The following is a 14,652-nucleotide window of genomic DNA, read 5'->3' as shown; positions in this document are numbered from 1 at the left end:
CTATCCATATTATTGCTGTAAACAGAGAGAAAAATATCTCCTGAATCAGGAGAGAAATATGCAAAGATCATGCATGGTCTAAATCAGATAATATCAAAAATAGTTCCTAACAAATATTTTGCTGTATTTTGAGAGGACAACAGGGGATATGTGTTTTCATAAAGGATTATAATATAATAATTTTATAATAATAATATAATAATTTTTAATATAATATATTCTTTTTACATACAATAGCTTTTCCCTTCACAAAACCTTGTTTTGTCAACTGGAGTTGTGTGGATAATTTTGAACACTCATTCTAATGGCACCCATTCACTGCAGGGGATCCATATCAAAATATGCAATGCGGTGTGTCTGGGTTGACGGAGAGATCAGAGCAGTGGCTACTGTATTCATGAGCTCTGTGGTATATCTATCCACAGGACTTGTCCAGGCTGAAGATTCCCACAGACTTCCAGCACATCATCTGGAAAGGAATCATGGAGTATCGACAGACCATGGAGTTTTCTCCACCTCCCCACATCTTGCGCACCTCTAGTGGGACATCCACCGTCAGTGTGGGCTCTACCGAAGCCAGAGGCGAGCGTGTGATCGATGCAGTGCGTTTCACTCTTCGTCAGACCATTTCATTTCCTCCACGAGACGACTGGACCGATTTCTCTTTTGACCTGGCTCCAGATTCTCGCCGCAACAAGCAACAGCGCATCAAGGAGGAGGGAGAATGAATGTAGTGCATCACAGTTCACAATAATACACGTACATACAGTGTCAACAGTGCACATTTACTGAACACACACACTTACGCGCTGTTTTTTATTAACACACTTGGTGTTGGTCCAGATCGTTTCACAGTTTTCCTCTGCAAGTGATGATTAAAAAAAAAAAAAAACTGTGAGCCACAGTCTAGTTCACTTAAACTTAAATGGGCAGATAAAATGCACTTAAAGTCCTTTATGGTTTCATTTTTCTTCTGGTGGATTTAGCTCTGGTTGTCATTTCAAGCCCCTTTATTGAACGCAAACAGCTGTAGCTGAGGGGAAATGGTGCTTTGCTAAATTGTCGTTTTATTTTTTATACTGTTTCTTGAGACACAGCACTTAAGAAATGCTAACATATTGTTACTACTTTCAAAATACACACTGAACTTTTGGGGTTTCTTTCTTGTTACATGGCCAAAGGTATGTTTTTGTTTAGTTTTTGTTTGTTTGTTTGTTTTTGTATATATATATAAAAAAATATTTTTCCTCCGAGCAAGAGCTTTAGTGTTAATTGTATTTTTTTGTGACGATCATTCCTTGCGGTTGAACAATGTTTTTTATGTTGACGTATGTCAGCATTGATTGTATGTATTTCAAATCGCACATGGTTCTTTTCTTTATTCTCACAGAAAGTGTTATTCATCCATGGTGTAAGACTGATGAGATTGTTGTCATGTAGCCTTCATGTAATACTGTAACCCCTTTTTTGTATCTTTTATTGAGTTGCAAACACTCTGATACTATTACGTTGCAGTGTGTAAGTATTGAATGCTTCTGACAGCTGTGATAATGCGTAGACATTTGCTGGCCTCTAAAAGTATAAAGGTGACTTACATTGATACACTGCCAATGTAATGTAGCTTCAGTATTTTTTTAAAACAAATTTCCACTTCACTTGATACTTATTAGCCTGTTGTGGCAATATTGTACAGATTTTTTTTTTTTTATTCCACTTTCATGTGACAACTGCGTAAACAATTCTTTATCAAACTATTAAGGAATTATTGTAAATATTTAGCAATGTACTTATTTTGATATAAACAAAATAAAACACATGTAACACTGATTGTATTGTTGTACAAAAACAATAATTTTATTATACAGAACAGTCAGACATGGTGGACCTCAGTTTGATTTATTTAAATTTGAGATATCAATAGTGTTCTGTGGTTTAGTTTAACAGACCGCAACAAAGGTTAAAAAGTTAAACATGTTAAACATGATCCTCTGAATAGCCTTTCATGTTGTGGACATGAGGAAACCTTATTAGACACTCAAATTTAATTTTTAGAACTTGCATAGTGTGACAAACTGACAGGACTAGTTTCAAAAATGTTATGCATCGCCCTCCCTTAATCTTAGTTTTAGGTTTCCTTACATTCACTTGCTTAAATTACTTAAATGCTTGAACCTTAATACATGTATTACTCGATAACTATTCCCAGTAGAAGCTGGTAAGCATCCAAAATATTCAAGTTCTTAATATATTATCTGGTAAACTTGGCCACTGCTTAGAGAAGACCCATTTAACTTTTAACCGTCTCACAGACCAGTTCCCTTTAATCTTTAAAGCTGCGATCACAAAACAATTTTATGGAACCAGAAACTGACAACAATTTTTTTATAATTTCAGGGAGTTTTAGTGAATCAGCACAGAGAAGAGCAGAGTTGTGTCACACTGGTGTAACCACATGTGCAAACAGCACCCCGTTTCATATTTTCAAATATGAAAATGAAATCAATGCCTGTGATGTGGCTCCTGGTGAATCGGGTTTACTGTAAAAACACTGCTCTGATAAATGCACCACACTCTTCTCAGTTACATATGTATGCAGCAATATATGATGTTTACATCTTTAAATGGCTAAAGAATTAGTGACTTCAAACACTGAAGCAGATAAAGAGAAATGAAGTTCCTTGACTGAGGTTCCAAAACCATATTCTCATCCAGGAGGAGCTGTTTGACTCATAAAAAGTTATAGCTCAGTAAGGCTTGACAGAGATAATAAATCGAACTTGCTTAATTAGGTCAGTTTCTCAAAACAGAAATCATAATCACAAAGCAAAATTAACAAAATAACCATTTCTCATATTGACATCTCCAAGCCCAAAGTTTTAGAACTCCTGTCAATCACGATGGCAACGTCCCAAAAGAGTCATGACAAAACTACGTCAGAGTTGCCCAGAGAGGAGCTGGGGGGATGATGACGAAAAACAGTATGGGAATGCTCTACTCCCTCCTTCCCCTTCAGTGGGTTTTGGTTGGAGCTGTGGTGGTCTCCTGGATGACCAGAGTGCCGCATCTCTGATGTCTCTTTCATTAAGAGCTCTCCATAGCATCCAAAACTTTCATAATTTGCTGTTTGATGACTTTAGTGGCATCACCAGCATTTGGGATTAAATACCTTCAGAAAAGAAAACAAGAAATATCAGAATAAAGATAACACAATACTATTACAAGTAAGTAAGAAGTAAGGATGTCTAAAGCATTATCATTTTAAAATTGATCAATCAAGGGAGTTTCATTTAGAATTTTTTAATCGAAAAATTATAGAGTTTATAAAGTTTATACTGTTAAGCTTTTTGCAATTTAGGGTTAAACTTTTAAATTATTTTGTGCATTGAAAAAATTACAAGCACTTGATACAATGTTTAACACTTTACATTAGCGTTCCATTGGTTCTCAACATTAGTCAAAACAAACAATGAAAATACTTCTACAGCATTTATTAATTAAGCCATTTCTAGACAACAACAAAAACAAACCAAAAAAAAATGAACACAAAAAAAGAAATGTTATATTTACAATTGCGGAGTTAAAATTATTTAATGAACCTGAGCTAGCATGAACTAATAATTAACAGTTCTATTTTTATTAACTAATACTAACAAATGAAAATTACTTAATACTATAACTAATGTATTACTCATAGTTAATGTTAATGCATTGACTAATGCTCACTAATGCGAACCTTGTAAAAACAAATTTAAATGACAACCGAAATGCATAAATCAAGAGCAAATTTATTTGATACTAAAATAACACTGGTTATTTTATACAGAGACTATTTTATACAGAGACTTCAAATAAATAAAAAAAACACAATGGTGTCCTGATGAGATTTACAATACCTCTCCACAGCCACTATCTCCACTCCTGCAGCATTGTTGTTGCCAAACTTAAAAGTGATAAGTTCTGGATGCTTCTTCTTGGAGGTGATCTTCACCACAGAGTTTAAGGCCTGCCTGGATTGGATGTAAGCGAAACCTTTTCGGGCAGCGATCTCTCTCAAACAGTACATGTGTGTTGCAGTGATCAGCAGATGGCTGTGGAAGATAAACCAATAGAATTACCCACCACCACCATTTAAGCTTATATTTTGACAATTTTGACTTCAGTGGAATTCTTGGAGGGCTAATTCCATTATGTATGTTCAGACAGGTACACTGCACAATCTAACTTTGCAGCAGCATGGATATACCTGCAACGTATGGTTGGAGGAGAACTGTCCCCCCGACTGAACCTGGTTTCTATCCTGTTTTTTTCTCCATTCTGTCACTGATGGAGTTTTGGTTCCTTGCCATTATCACCACTGACTTGCTTAATTGGGGATGCTTAACTTGCAGCAATATCATCGACTTGATTACACAGATAATATTTAAACTGGTGCTTCACCTTTGGAACATGTGTCCAGTCTCCTTAACTTCATTGCATGGAATATGGTGCTTCACATCTGGTTTGTTGATCCAAGTCTGAATATTGACAATCTCTTTCCTGTCATCATCTGATATTGATGAGCTGTCAACCTCATCTGAAAAGAGGGAAGGAAATAAGATAAGCATACCATAAAAACACGGAGACAAAGATGAGATGGAGTATACCAATGCTGAATATCTAAATATCTGGTTATATGAATATAGTACATGGGATTCGTTTTTTGTGTGAAAATGGTCAACTTTTCTTTAAATTTCTCCTTTTGTTAAAAAATAAAAATAAAAAAACAAAAAAACATCGCAATAACAAAATTCTAAAATAAATGTAAACAGAAGTGGACAAATAAAACAAGTGTTTGGGTAAATTATCTTAATTGTATCAGACAAGGATACTCAAACTTGCTTCTGCACCTAAACCCTGAAGACCTTGATTAACTTGTTCAAATCAGTGTTATTTTAGCAGTTATTATATAGTATTCGTTCAGATTTTTAAAATGTATTTTTTTTTTTTTATCTGTTTCTGTCTTTTATTTTTCTTCTTAGCTTCACCATAGTTTACTACTTCAACTTCAACTTATTTCTGTTATTTGCCACAGCAACATTTCTATTTATTATCTTAAGTTTCGCAAGTTTAAGTTTTTCATCTAATATTTATATTACAGCTTAATTTCAATTACCAAAAAAAAAAGTTATAGATAACAATAACACCACTGGTGCAAGTGTGCAAAAGCTAAATTTGAAGGAAATTGCAAGTTGAGTTCTCCAGGCTGGTAAAAATGCCGCAATTTAAATAGGTGTATTTACCTGTATCATACTCTTCCTCATCACCAATGCTGAAGACAGGCTTCACACCCCTGTATGGCTTCCCCACTCGATCACTGCTGCTTATGTGCCTGAAGGATATAAGAGAAGAAGTAACATATGCACTTAAAAGACCCACTAGAAGAATAAAGGTATTTTTCCTGTTTTCCTTGTCTTAATACAGGCATTCTAAGAGCATAGCAGTGAGATGAGGTATCCTCTAGGATCAGAAAGGTGAGTTCTGTTAGTTGGAAGAAAGGCATGTTAACAAGTTTGCATTTTACCAGACATGAGAATCAAATTGTGGAAGGCCAGGCACTTCACAAAAGTGAATGTTCATTTTACTTTAACATTTAAATCAAAACTGCCCCAGTCCTCCACAGCTGTGATCAAATTTGTATGAAAACAATTAAGGACTGTGGTCTCTCTCCACACAAGTTAATAAGAGGACCCAGACAGCAGAGATCAGATTTCAGACTGCGGAGACAGAAACTGCTGGTGTAAAACAAAGAAAGGCGCAAAGTGTCCTCTAAATGTTTATAGGGCAAAACAGCCGACACTATCAGAAAGTGACAAGGCCTGTGGTTAACAGCTTCTACCATTCTGAGTGGTGTTTGTGAATTATACTACACATGCATGTGAGTGTCTGGCAGTGGATGACAAAGTAGAAATTTCTAGAATGTTACTCTTCTCTGACGGTATTCTCAGGAGAATTTTAGCAGGAAACCGGAAATTCAAAAGAATGAAAAGGATATTTGTACTATAGATGCAGGTGATGCAGATGCATATGGTGTTAGAGCATACATGAGTGTGCCATTTAATAAGGGTTTTAAATGAGCTAAAGCTGACAGCGCCACCTTGAGAGGGCATGTTACAGAAACTGGATGCACGCTGGAGGGGCAAAGACAAACATTAATGAAGTCTTACCGATCCAGTATTCCCTTGTCTGGCCAGGGTAGATTGAAAGACATTCTAGTGTGAAATAACAGGGCATAGGTCGGGAGGATGAATAAAACAAAGTCGTCAGAGAATCAGTTATTGCCAATAAATTCCTCTACATCGTATATATTTAAAAAAATAATAATAATAAAAGTGTGGGGAGAGAAGACAGTCTAGAGGCTAAGTTTTTGCAACTGCTCCCTGATTATAAATTAAACAGCCCTCAAATGTTCTTTTAATTAATTGAAGACTTATCTGGAAAAAAAAAAAAAAAAGTGAAAGAATGCCTGTCCGGTGCTAAGAAAATTAAAGATGCTCACCTCTCCACTGGCGTGGAAGTGTTTTCAATGAAGCTGATCACCTTCTCTTTTACATTAACTGACTTTGACTTGAGTGCAAAGGTCATTTTGTTGACAAGCGATTTAACTCCTTTTCCATCTGTGCCGTTCAGTTCCCCCTGTACCAATATGAGAAAGGGGCTGAATTTACCTTGGAAGTTAATTAATCCAAACTAAAGAGGTCTTTGCTTATCTCAATGTAAGTTAAAGCATTTAATGGCTTGCTTTACTAATAATGTCCACAAGATGGCACTAACTAAACGTAAGAAATATAGAAATGTGTGTCCACTTTATTTTTCAAAGGCATAAGATATTTCCTGTAAACGAGCAAGACTTCATTATCCACTACAGGTAAAGAACTAGAAGAATCAAGTACAACAAACCAATAAGCTACAATATAATACAATGTTCAATATTAGAAATACTGTAAGTAAACGACAACGGACCCCTTGCACATTCAAGAAAAAAAAAACGGCACTGTTCTCACATTAAAAATAAGGTGGATAATGTTTCAGAGAGGTGCCCAAAAATACACTTAAAACAGTGTTTTATGAAGGTAAATTTGAGACTTTCATAACTTTTTAAGACCTTTTTAGGTGAACAAAAATTTAAGGAATCAATTGAAGAGAACAATGCATCAGTATGTTATCTGAATGTAAATGTCTATTAAAATAAAAATACTATTTTCAACCTATTTCCTTTACTTTTTATTTCATTTTACAGAAAAGTAAAGTTTTCATATATCCATTTGATAGACATTTGTTTTAGTTTGAAGCATATACCGAATAAATGTTTTTTTTTTTTTTTTTTTTTTTTACTAATGTAAGACTTTCTGCTCCAATTAAAAAAAAACTGTAAAAAGACCCACAGAACCTCTATTAAAAATGATTGAGGGTTTGAAGGTTACATGCTGAGTAGTACTCTTAGTACATCATGTAAAGTGCATCACACACACACACACACACACACACACACACACACACACACAAACACACACACAAACACACACACAAACACACACTAAGAACTCACGTCCGCTGAGCTGAGGCTGCTGTGGGATCCTGAGGTGCTCACAATCCAGTGAACATAAACATTATCCGGCCCTTCAACATTAATATCTGCCAGATGCTGCTGCAATGCTAAGCATTAAAAACAAATTAAATGGTTTCAGTTTCATCAGCAGAATTTAACTGCTGCTGTCACCATGTAAACCTGCTGATCACATTATTTTTTTTTTGTATCTGAATAGATTACATTTATTTCATTATTAATATTTGATTGATTGCATTTTGTCTCAAATATTTTAAGTAATGCATAGATGATAAATTGTTATTAATGTTGCAACTGAAAATAGAACTTACCCATAAATCCACCTTTTGCTATGCTCACAAACTCTTTATTTTTCTAGACCAAAAAAACAACAAAAAACTATTAGATTTACCACGTACGTTCTTAACAGCTGTGAAATGCTTTCAATAATAATTCGCACAATACAATATGTAGCAGCAGATGCAGTTCTGACCTGTAGAAAGTGGGCAAGCACCATGTTCATGTACATGTCCTCTTCTTCACGTCCACTGCCCATGAAGCACAGATGCTCTCCGCTTGCCACAGAGCCTGATTCCAGAGACTGCTTCTGTGCCTCCAGAAGAGACTTCACTGACAGGGCAAACTCAGAGGGATTATGAAGCATCTGTGAATCAAGACCATATCTTTGCAATTTTATGGGTCAAGGACAAAGGTGCACAGAGCTGTGTGCGATTACTCAATGAGGCAGCTACACATATTAAAAAAATATTTTTGAGGAAAAAAAAAGTGGATCCAAAGGAAATAAATCTCTATTAGAACGATTATGAACAAATGCTTGCAAAAATTCTTACCAGGTCAGAGTCCAGGTGAAAGGCAGTGGAGAGGTGACCAGCATTGTACTGCTCAGCAGGACGGCAGTCGACCACAAAAAACCTGACGCCCTCCTAAACAGCATGCAAATCACAAGAACATGCATCACTGGAAATAGGGCATCACATGGTGAAGCTCTTCATCATGTGATTCTTGTGCATGGGTGCCATAAAACATACTTAAAAGATTTGTTTTTCAAGGCTGGATACAATGTAAATTGAAAGTTTTAACTTATTTATTTCTAATTTGCAATTTACATACTTTGAGCACATAAAACAATGTCCAGGACCTAAAAAGTGTGTGCTCGACTTCAATTATTGTAAATGTGCTAAAAATCAATCTTGTCTCCATTTGACTTTTAAACCATTTGGCTGGATTCCTTTTACAATGTTTTTTTTTGACGAATAGCGAGATAACATTAAAAATACTTCACTTCTACTGAACACGAACAATGCCTTATTGGTTTACAAAGATTATGAGTGTGAGTAAATGAAAAACAGTTCTAGGTGAACTACCCCTTTAATTGTAGCCCTGATCATCAACCTTAATAAATATGAAAGATGATGTGGAGATGTCTTGGACAGTTATCTTGGAGACTGGGGACTCACAGGTTGTAGCTGGTTGGCTTGCAGGATCTCAGGGACTGATACAGGCAAACAGAGAGCCTGACTCAGGTCCATGTCTTCTTCCTTCAGAGCCACCAGACTACTGCCAAACAGATTATGGTTCTCCTGCACACACATAAACCAGATTATTATTGAGCATGTGATACCTGCTAAACTGTTATTGTGATGTGCGTCATATTGAAAGGAAGTTAGTAATACGCAGCCCAATGAGCACAGACATAACATTTACCTTTCTAAGTGACAGAGGCGTCTTGCTGTTGTAATACTGTGCTAAAGAAAACAAGTCTTCAAGGTCCTCCACATCTAGAGATTCTGGTGAATGCTTCAGTTTACCTGGGAAAAAGGAAAAAAGAATTACAGCTGCACACTTTGATCATACAGGACAATGCATACATTTTTGTAATGTATTTTTTTTATTTTAATAAATAACGCATGAAAGAATTTACTGATAATTTCCTCTTTGCTTTCTCCTTCATGGATAAAGATGCCATCTCTGGACATTGGAAAACAAAGAAAAACGTGTTTTTGCTTGATCTCTTAAACAGGAAAGTAAAACTGCCTTGGTGCAGTTCAATAATCAGTTGAGTTCACTGAACAGTCTGAACGGTCACATACTTGGCATTGACAAGGATGATGAGCATGAGGAAGAAGATGAGAAAAGGGTCAGCCTGTTGGAGATAAACATCCCATAAGGCCTGTGACACTTCAGGGAGACAGCTGCTAGAAAAGAGACTGCCCAGCTGCAGGAGACAGTAAAAAAAAAAAAAAAGATTATTTCACATAGAGCAGCAAATAATTTAGGCTACGTTTACACTACTGCATTTTAATTTTAAAACGCATGACTTTTGTTAGTTACACCTGTCGTTAACACTACTCTGGTGTGTTTGATCCTAGAAAACAGACCGGTGAAAACTCTGCAGATGCCGGGGTTGCTTTTCAGTGTAAGCAGAGCAAGACAGAGACTTTAAAAAAAAAAAACGATGGTGTGGCTGCCCACATTCTCTCTGCGTCTCTTTGACAACCATGTCACCAATAAAATCATGCTCATTGTTATACCCATAGATAAGTTCAATTCAACTTATCTATGGTATAAGTATAGGTAGATTCCTCATTCTGAAAACACGAATTGATCCATAGACTGTATAAGTTAAGTATAATGTATATACTAAGCCAGGGGTTTCCAGTCTTGCTCCTGGATGGCCACTGTCCTGCAGAATAAAACACACCTAAACCAGCTATTCAAGGTCTTAATAACTAGTACTAGAAACTTCTAGGAGGATGTGTTGTGGCACGCTGGAGCAGTATTGGACACCCCTGGACTAAGCCAAATACTTGATAAAATATTCAAACAGGCCAGAGATGGACTGACCCAGCTGATGGCGTAGGAATCAGGAGTGATCTTTTTTGTGTCCAGGAATGAGCAGAATTCAGGCTCATGGTACTGCAGCAGGAGTCTGAAGAGGTGAAATGGTCTTCCCTTCACAACGCAGTCTCTGCAAAAGGTAAATAATATGATCCTAAATCAAGAAAACTGATATATAAAGTCTGCATGTTTCCCCTCTGCCAACCTAACATTGTCTCAATAGACATTTTTGGCCACAGAAAACTTCTGAGGAGGTGGCATTCAGCAGCATTTAACCAAACTGAAACATTTCTTTCAGTTTAAATCATTTCAAGGATTCAGGTTTGCTACATTATCTGCAACCTTTTATTATTATTATTATTATTATGATTATTAATTAATCTTTTTTTTTTCTTTTTTTTGATTCAATTATCAAAAAAAAATTTTTTGGCTCTGAGATAATTTGTGGGTTTTATAATTTTATTTATTTATTTTTTCAAGTAGAGAGAAACACAGACAGACATATGAACACCCCTACCGTGGGATGTATTTATTCATGATGGCATAGAAGCAGTTGTAGAGATCTTTGCGGGACAGCTGTAAGCCCAGGAGTGGTTTGAGGATGTGTGGCCAACTTAAATCTGGAGTAAATGTGACATTTCTGGACTTGCAGTAAAAGGTGATCACCGACTCCACATCTGACACCAGGTCCCTCCCTTCCTCTGCTGGTAACCCTAGCTCATCTATATGCAGATAAAAAAATTGCATCATAATGTCAATAAAAAAATCCCATTAATTCATATTTATATTTTTCCCTAGTATAGATAATGGCTTTGCACACAGAACTTGCATGGAATGCGTGGGATTTATCATGACTCAGGGAGCATCCTTCCAAGATAGTGCTGTTGTTTATTGTTTATTAAGTTGCAAGACACAAATGATCATGTAATAGAACCATTTTTTCTTAAATACTGTTATGGTGCTTATTTTCAGTGTACATCCTTTTAAAAATTGTCAAAAGCATTATTTCTTTAAGTGTACAAACTTACTTTAAAATGAAAGCTGGTAGTTTGCATTTGAGTTTTTATAGGGCTGATGACACAACACTGCATGCAATGGCTTTTGTAAAAGTAGCAGCATATTTTAAGAAATGCCTGTTCTTGCCACGCCAGCTATTTTTTTCAGAATGAACAAAGTGGAAAAACTAACTAATTAAATGATTAACTAAATCTATACAGAAAATCCAAAATATAAGTAAGTTGTAATGAAACTTTAATAGCAGCAGATCTTTTATTCTCTATTGTGACAAATATTTGAGTTTAAGAGATCATAAAAAAAGCATGGGTGGAGGGGTGATTGAATTTTGGATTTTGAGGTGTGGGCATTGCACACAAAAATTAATGAGAGTTTGTAGTCGATTGTGAAGGGGTGATCCAAGTAGATTACATGACTGGAGAAATCCAGCATGTCACCAGAGATCTGTAGCTTTTCCTGTAAAACCGATTTGTGATATTTTATGATACATTATGGGGCCAAAAAAAGAAAATGGAAAAGAAATATACATGAATTAATAATTCTCAATAATATCTGTACCATGTCTTACATAATAGTTAAAATTTCATGCAGACTATTACTAAATTTCTCCAAAGAAGAATTATTTCTCAATTAAAAATAAAATGCCTAAATATATTGCATCAAAATTGTCAACAGATAAGAAAGAAACTCCTGATATATATATATAGTTTAGTATTAAGCCATGCTTTACAATTAAACTCTTTCCAGCAGGTGAACTTGTGGAATGCACAATGCCACAGGACGTTCTGAATAACCAGTGGGCTTATAATGTAAGACTCCACATTCATAGAACTGATATGCTATAAATGTGTAGTGCATTATAACACATAAATGGCACAATGAAAATGAGGTGAGTAAAGGTTATTCACCAATGATCTGCTGACTGCGGCTGTGAATGAGCGTCTGTTCTGGTAGGTCCAACGCCCCATCCCATGAGGACAAACTATCTCCTTTACCAGACACGTTCAAAGCAATCTGTTAACACATACACGTTCAACGTCAGAGCCAGAAACTAAAATTTAGGAATAAATTAAGGGGAAAAAAGTATGGGAAAAGGAGCAAATTGAAAGCAACTGCAGTTCCTCCTGAAGTACACTGTGATATAAGCTAATGCAATCTCCATGAGGTGTACGTTTAAAGGGTCCTACACTTTAAGCCTACTACAGTTTCCTTAATGGCCATCTAATCGATACAGAGGCTCTCTAAAACACCTTCGGGACCCGTTGACTCTAAAAGTAACCCTTTAAAACAAAGCTCTGCATGGATCTTTTATGTATTCTGTCATAAGCATGAATGCTTTTTCTGTCTCTCTCATCAACACACAGCGCACAATCTTTTCAAAGCTTTTTCATCCAGAAAGTCAATATTTCCACATGATGCTACACAGGCTAATTAGACAAGCAATTTCATCTCCAAACACGCACACACACACGCACATAGTATACCTACCATCCATAAATTGGCCCGCTGTTGTGGGGGTAGGTTTCGAACCTGGATAACACCATCCTGGTTACTGTCCAGATCACATTCTGATGAGTCAAGTGTGTCAGCCAGATCACGAGTCCTTCAGAAAACACACACACAATAAATGAACACGACACTGTGATCAAATCACTAGAACTACATTAAGAAGAAGTCAAGGACAGATTCTAACCTCATGGAAGTTCAAATGCAAATGTTTGCTTTACCTACACAGAACTACGAAACTTTTTTTGTTGTTTTTTTTTTACAGTAAATTTCTACATTATTCTACACTGGGGAAAAAAAAAGTCTCATTATCACCAAGGCTGTGTATTTAATCAAAATATATGGTTAAAAAATATATATATATATATTGTGAATATTTCATTTGAATGTAATTTATTCCTGTCATGGCAAAACATTGCTCTTTCTATTATTATCAATATTAAACAAAGACACAAGGACAGCATTTATTTTTCATTTATAAATGTCACATTATAAATGTCTTTACTTTTTATCAATTTAATGCACCCTTACTAAAAACTATTTATTAAATGTATTCTCTGACCTTAAAAATTTTAATGGCAGTGTACATTAAAACTACAATTTCTGTTTATATAAAGTGAGTATTGCAAATACTGCAACATATTCTATTTAACCAGTAACAGAATAGGTTGTATTTGGGTAAGTGCAGATCATTCTTATTAAATTCTTAAACCCTTAGTTGATGCTGGACAAATTTAGTAAATAAATAACTCTGACATTGAAAAATAGCTTCAACTAAGAGAGAGAGAGAAAAAAAAAAAGACTTAGACACAATGAAAACAATCAGCACAACCAGCATAGGCTGGTATGTGATTTTGATGGTATGATAACCTAAAGAACAAGATCACAGTTTCACGGTATTGTTGTTACAGCTCTGAAATCTGTGTGTTTTTTTTATTATTTTAACAAAAGTTAATAAAAAAATAAATAAAATAAAAAATAAAAAAATCCCACTGGACACAATATATTTTGTTTTTGATCAACATACAGATTATTAGAAACAGTAGAATTAGTTACTTTTTTCCTTTGATTTGTTTCCTAAAAAAAAAAAAAAAAAAAAAAAAAAAAAAAAAAAAAGAATAACATCTTTATTTAACCTAAACCTGTAATTACAGTTATTTAATTTTAGTTATATAATTGATATACATCTCATTTATATAATTTCATATAATTGTGTTATATAATAATCATACATATAATTTAATTTATTAACAACAACTCAATTTTAAGCAAAAACAGAATGTTGACAAGCTTTGAAATTATACCACATAAACTTTTCAGAAGACAGTCAGCTTCTCCTCCGAAACATATTCATATAAACTCCCAAATCAATATTGAGGATTTTTTTCCAGTAGTTTGTGAATCATAAACAGGGAGTTATCTGCCTGCTACAGAATTTTTCTCTGTGCGTCTGTCTTCAGTAGGGATGCAACAAAACCATTTTTTCAGAATCCCAAAAATTCTGAGTATCTGCCGATGCCGATCCAATCCAATACCAGCAGTTTTTTTTATTCAATATAGAATTTCTATGCTTCTCTGTGTTGACATGATCATCACTCATGTTAATCACAATCTACTAAATATACACAACTTCATTTTAATGAAAAATAACATTAAAAAATACATAATCATAAACAATTACAAAAATATTA

The 14,652-nt window shown here is 35.0% G+C and overlaps 2 protein-coding genes across 21 annotated transcripts in view; one reads left to right on the top strand and one right to left on the bottom strand.

Moving 5' to 3' along the window:
• The window catches only part of LOC127959726 (tumor protein 63), a 44,571-nt gene extending 42,744 nt beyond the window's left edge, over positions 1-1,827 (top strand). For 11 of the 19 annotated variants that reach the window (XM_052559054.1, XM_052559055.1, XM_052559056.1 and 8 more), the window contains one exon: positions 426-1,827. In XM_052559054.1, coding sequence (XP_052415014.1) covers positions 426-728 — 303 coding nt within the window. In that variant the 3' untranslated portion in view covers positions 729-1,827. The remainder of the gene's footprint in view (positions 1-425) is intronic. The other 8 variants (XM_052559062.1, XM_052559065.1, XM_052559072.1 and 5 more) reach the window with 4 other exon arrangements.
• The window catches only part of LOC127959725 (TBC1 domain family member 23), a 32,141-nt gene continuing 19,316 nt past the window's right edge, over positions 1,828-14,652 (bottom strand). Inside the window, exons 2-19 of one of the 2 annotated variants that reach the window (XM_052559052.1) lie at positions 12,944-13,058; positions 12,364-12,469; positions 10,959-11,163; positions 10,448-10,571; positions 9,694-9,818; positions 9,525-9,571; positions 9,308-9,411; positions 9,061-9,183; positions 8,434-8,526; positions 8,076-8,246; positions 7,915-7,957; positions 7,586-7,692; positions 6,536-6,672; positions 6,204-6,248; positions 5,280-5,368; positions 4,438-4,573; positions 3,894-4,088; positions 1,828-3,166 (exon numbers count right to left, since the gene is read on the bottom strand). In XM_052559052.1, the coding sequence (XP_052415012.1) occupies positions 3,082-3,166; positions 3,894-4,088; positions 4,438-4,573; positions 5,280-5,368; positions 6,204-6,248; positions 6,536-6,672; positions 7,586-7,692; positions 7,915-7,957; positions 8,076-8,246; positions 8,434-8,526; positions 9,061-9,183; positions 9,308-9,411; positions 9,525-9,571; positions 9,694-9,818; positions 10,448-10,571; positions 10,959-11,163; positions 12,364-12,469; positions 12,944-13,058 (2,050 nt within the window). In that variant the 3' untranslated portion in view covers positions 1,828-3,081. The remainder of the gene's footprint in view (positions 3,167-3,893; positions 4,089-4,437; positions 4,574-5,279; positions 5,369-6,203; positions 6,249-6,535; positions 6,673-7,585; positions 7,693-7,914; positions 7,958-8,075; positions 8,247-8,433; positions 8,527-9,060; positions 9,184-9,307; positions 9,412-9,524; positions 9,572-9,693; positions 9,819-10,447; positions 10,572-10,958; positions 11,164-12,363; positions 12,470-12,943; positions 13,059-14,652) is intronic. The other variant, XM_052559053.1, reaches the window with a different exon arrangement.

The sequence above is a fragment of the Carassius gibelio genome, chromosome B6, assembly GCF_023724105.1.
Source record: "Carassius gibelio isolate Cgi1373 ecotype wild population from Czech Republic chromosome B6, carGib1.2-hapl.c, whole genome shotgun sequence".
In the NCBI taxonomy this organism is placed as follows: Eukaryota; Metazoa; Chordata; class Actinopteri; order Cypriniformes; family Cyprinidae; genus Carassius; species Carassius gibelio.
The sequence above is the reverse complement of the archived record's forward strand: the minus strand, read 5'-3'. Positions and strand labels throughout refer to the sequence as shown.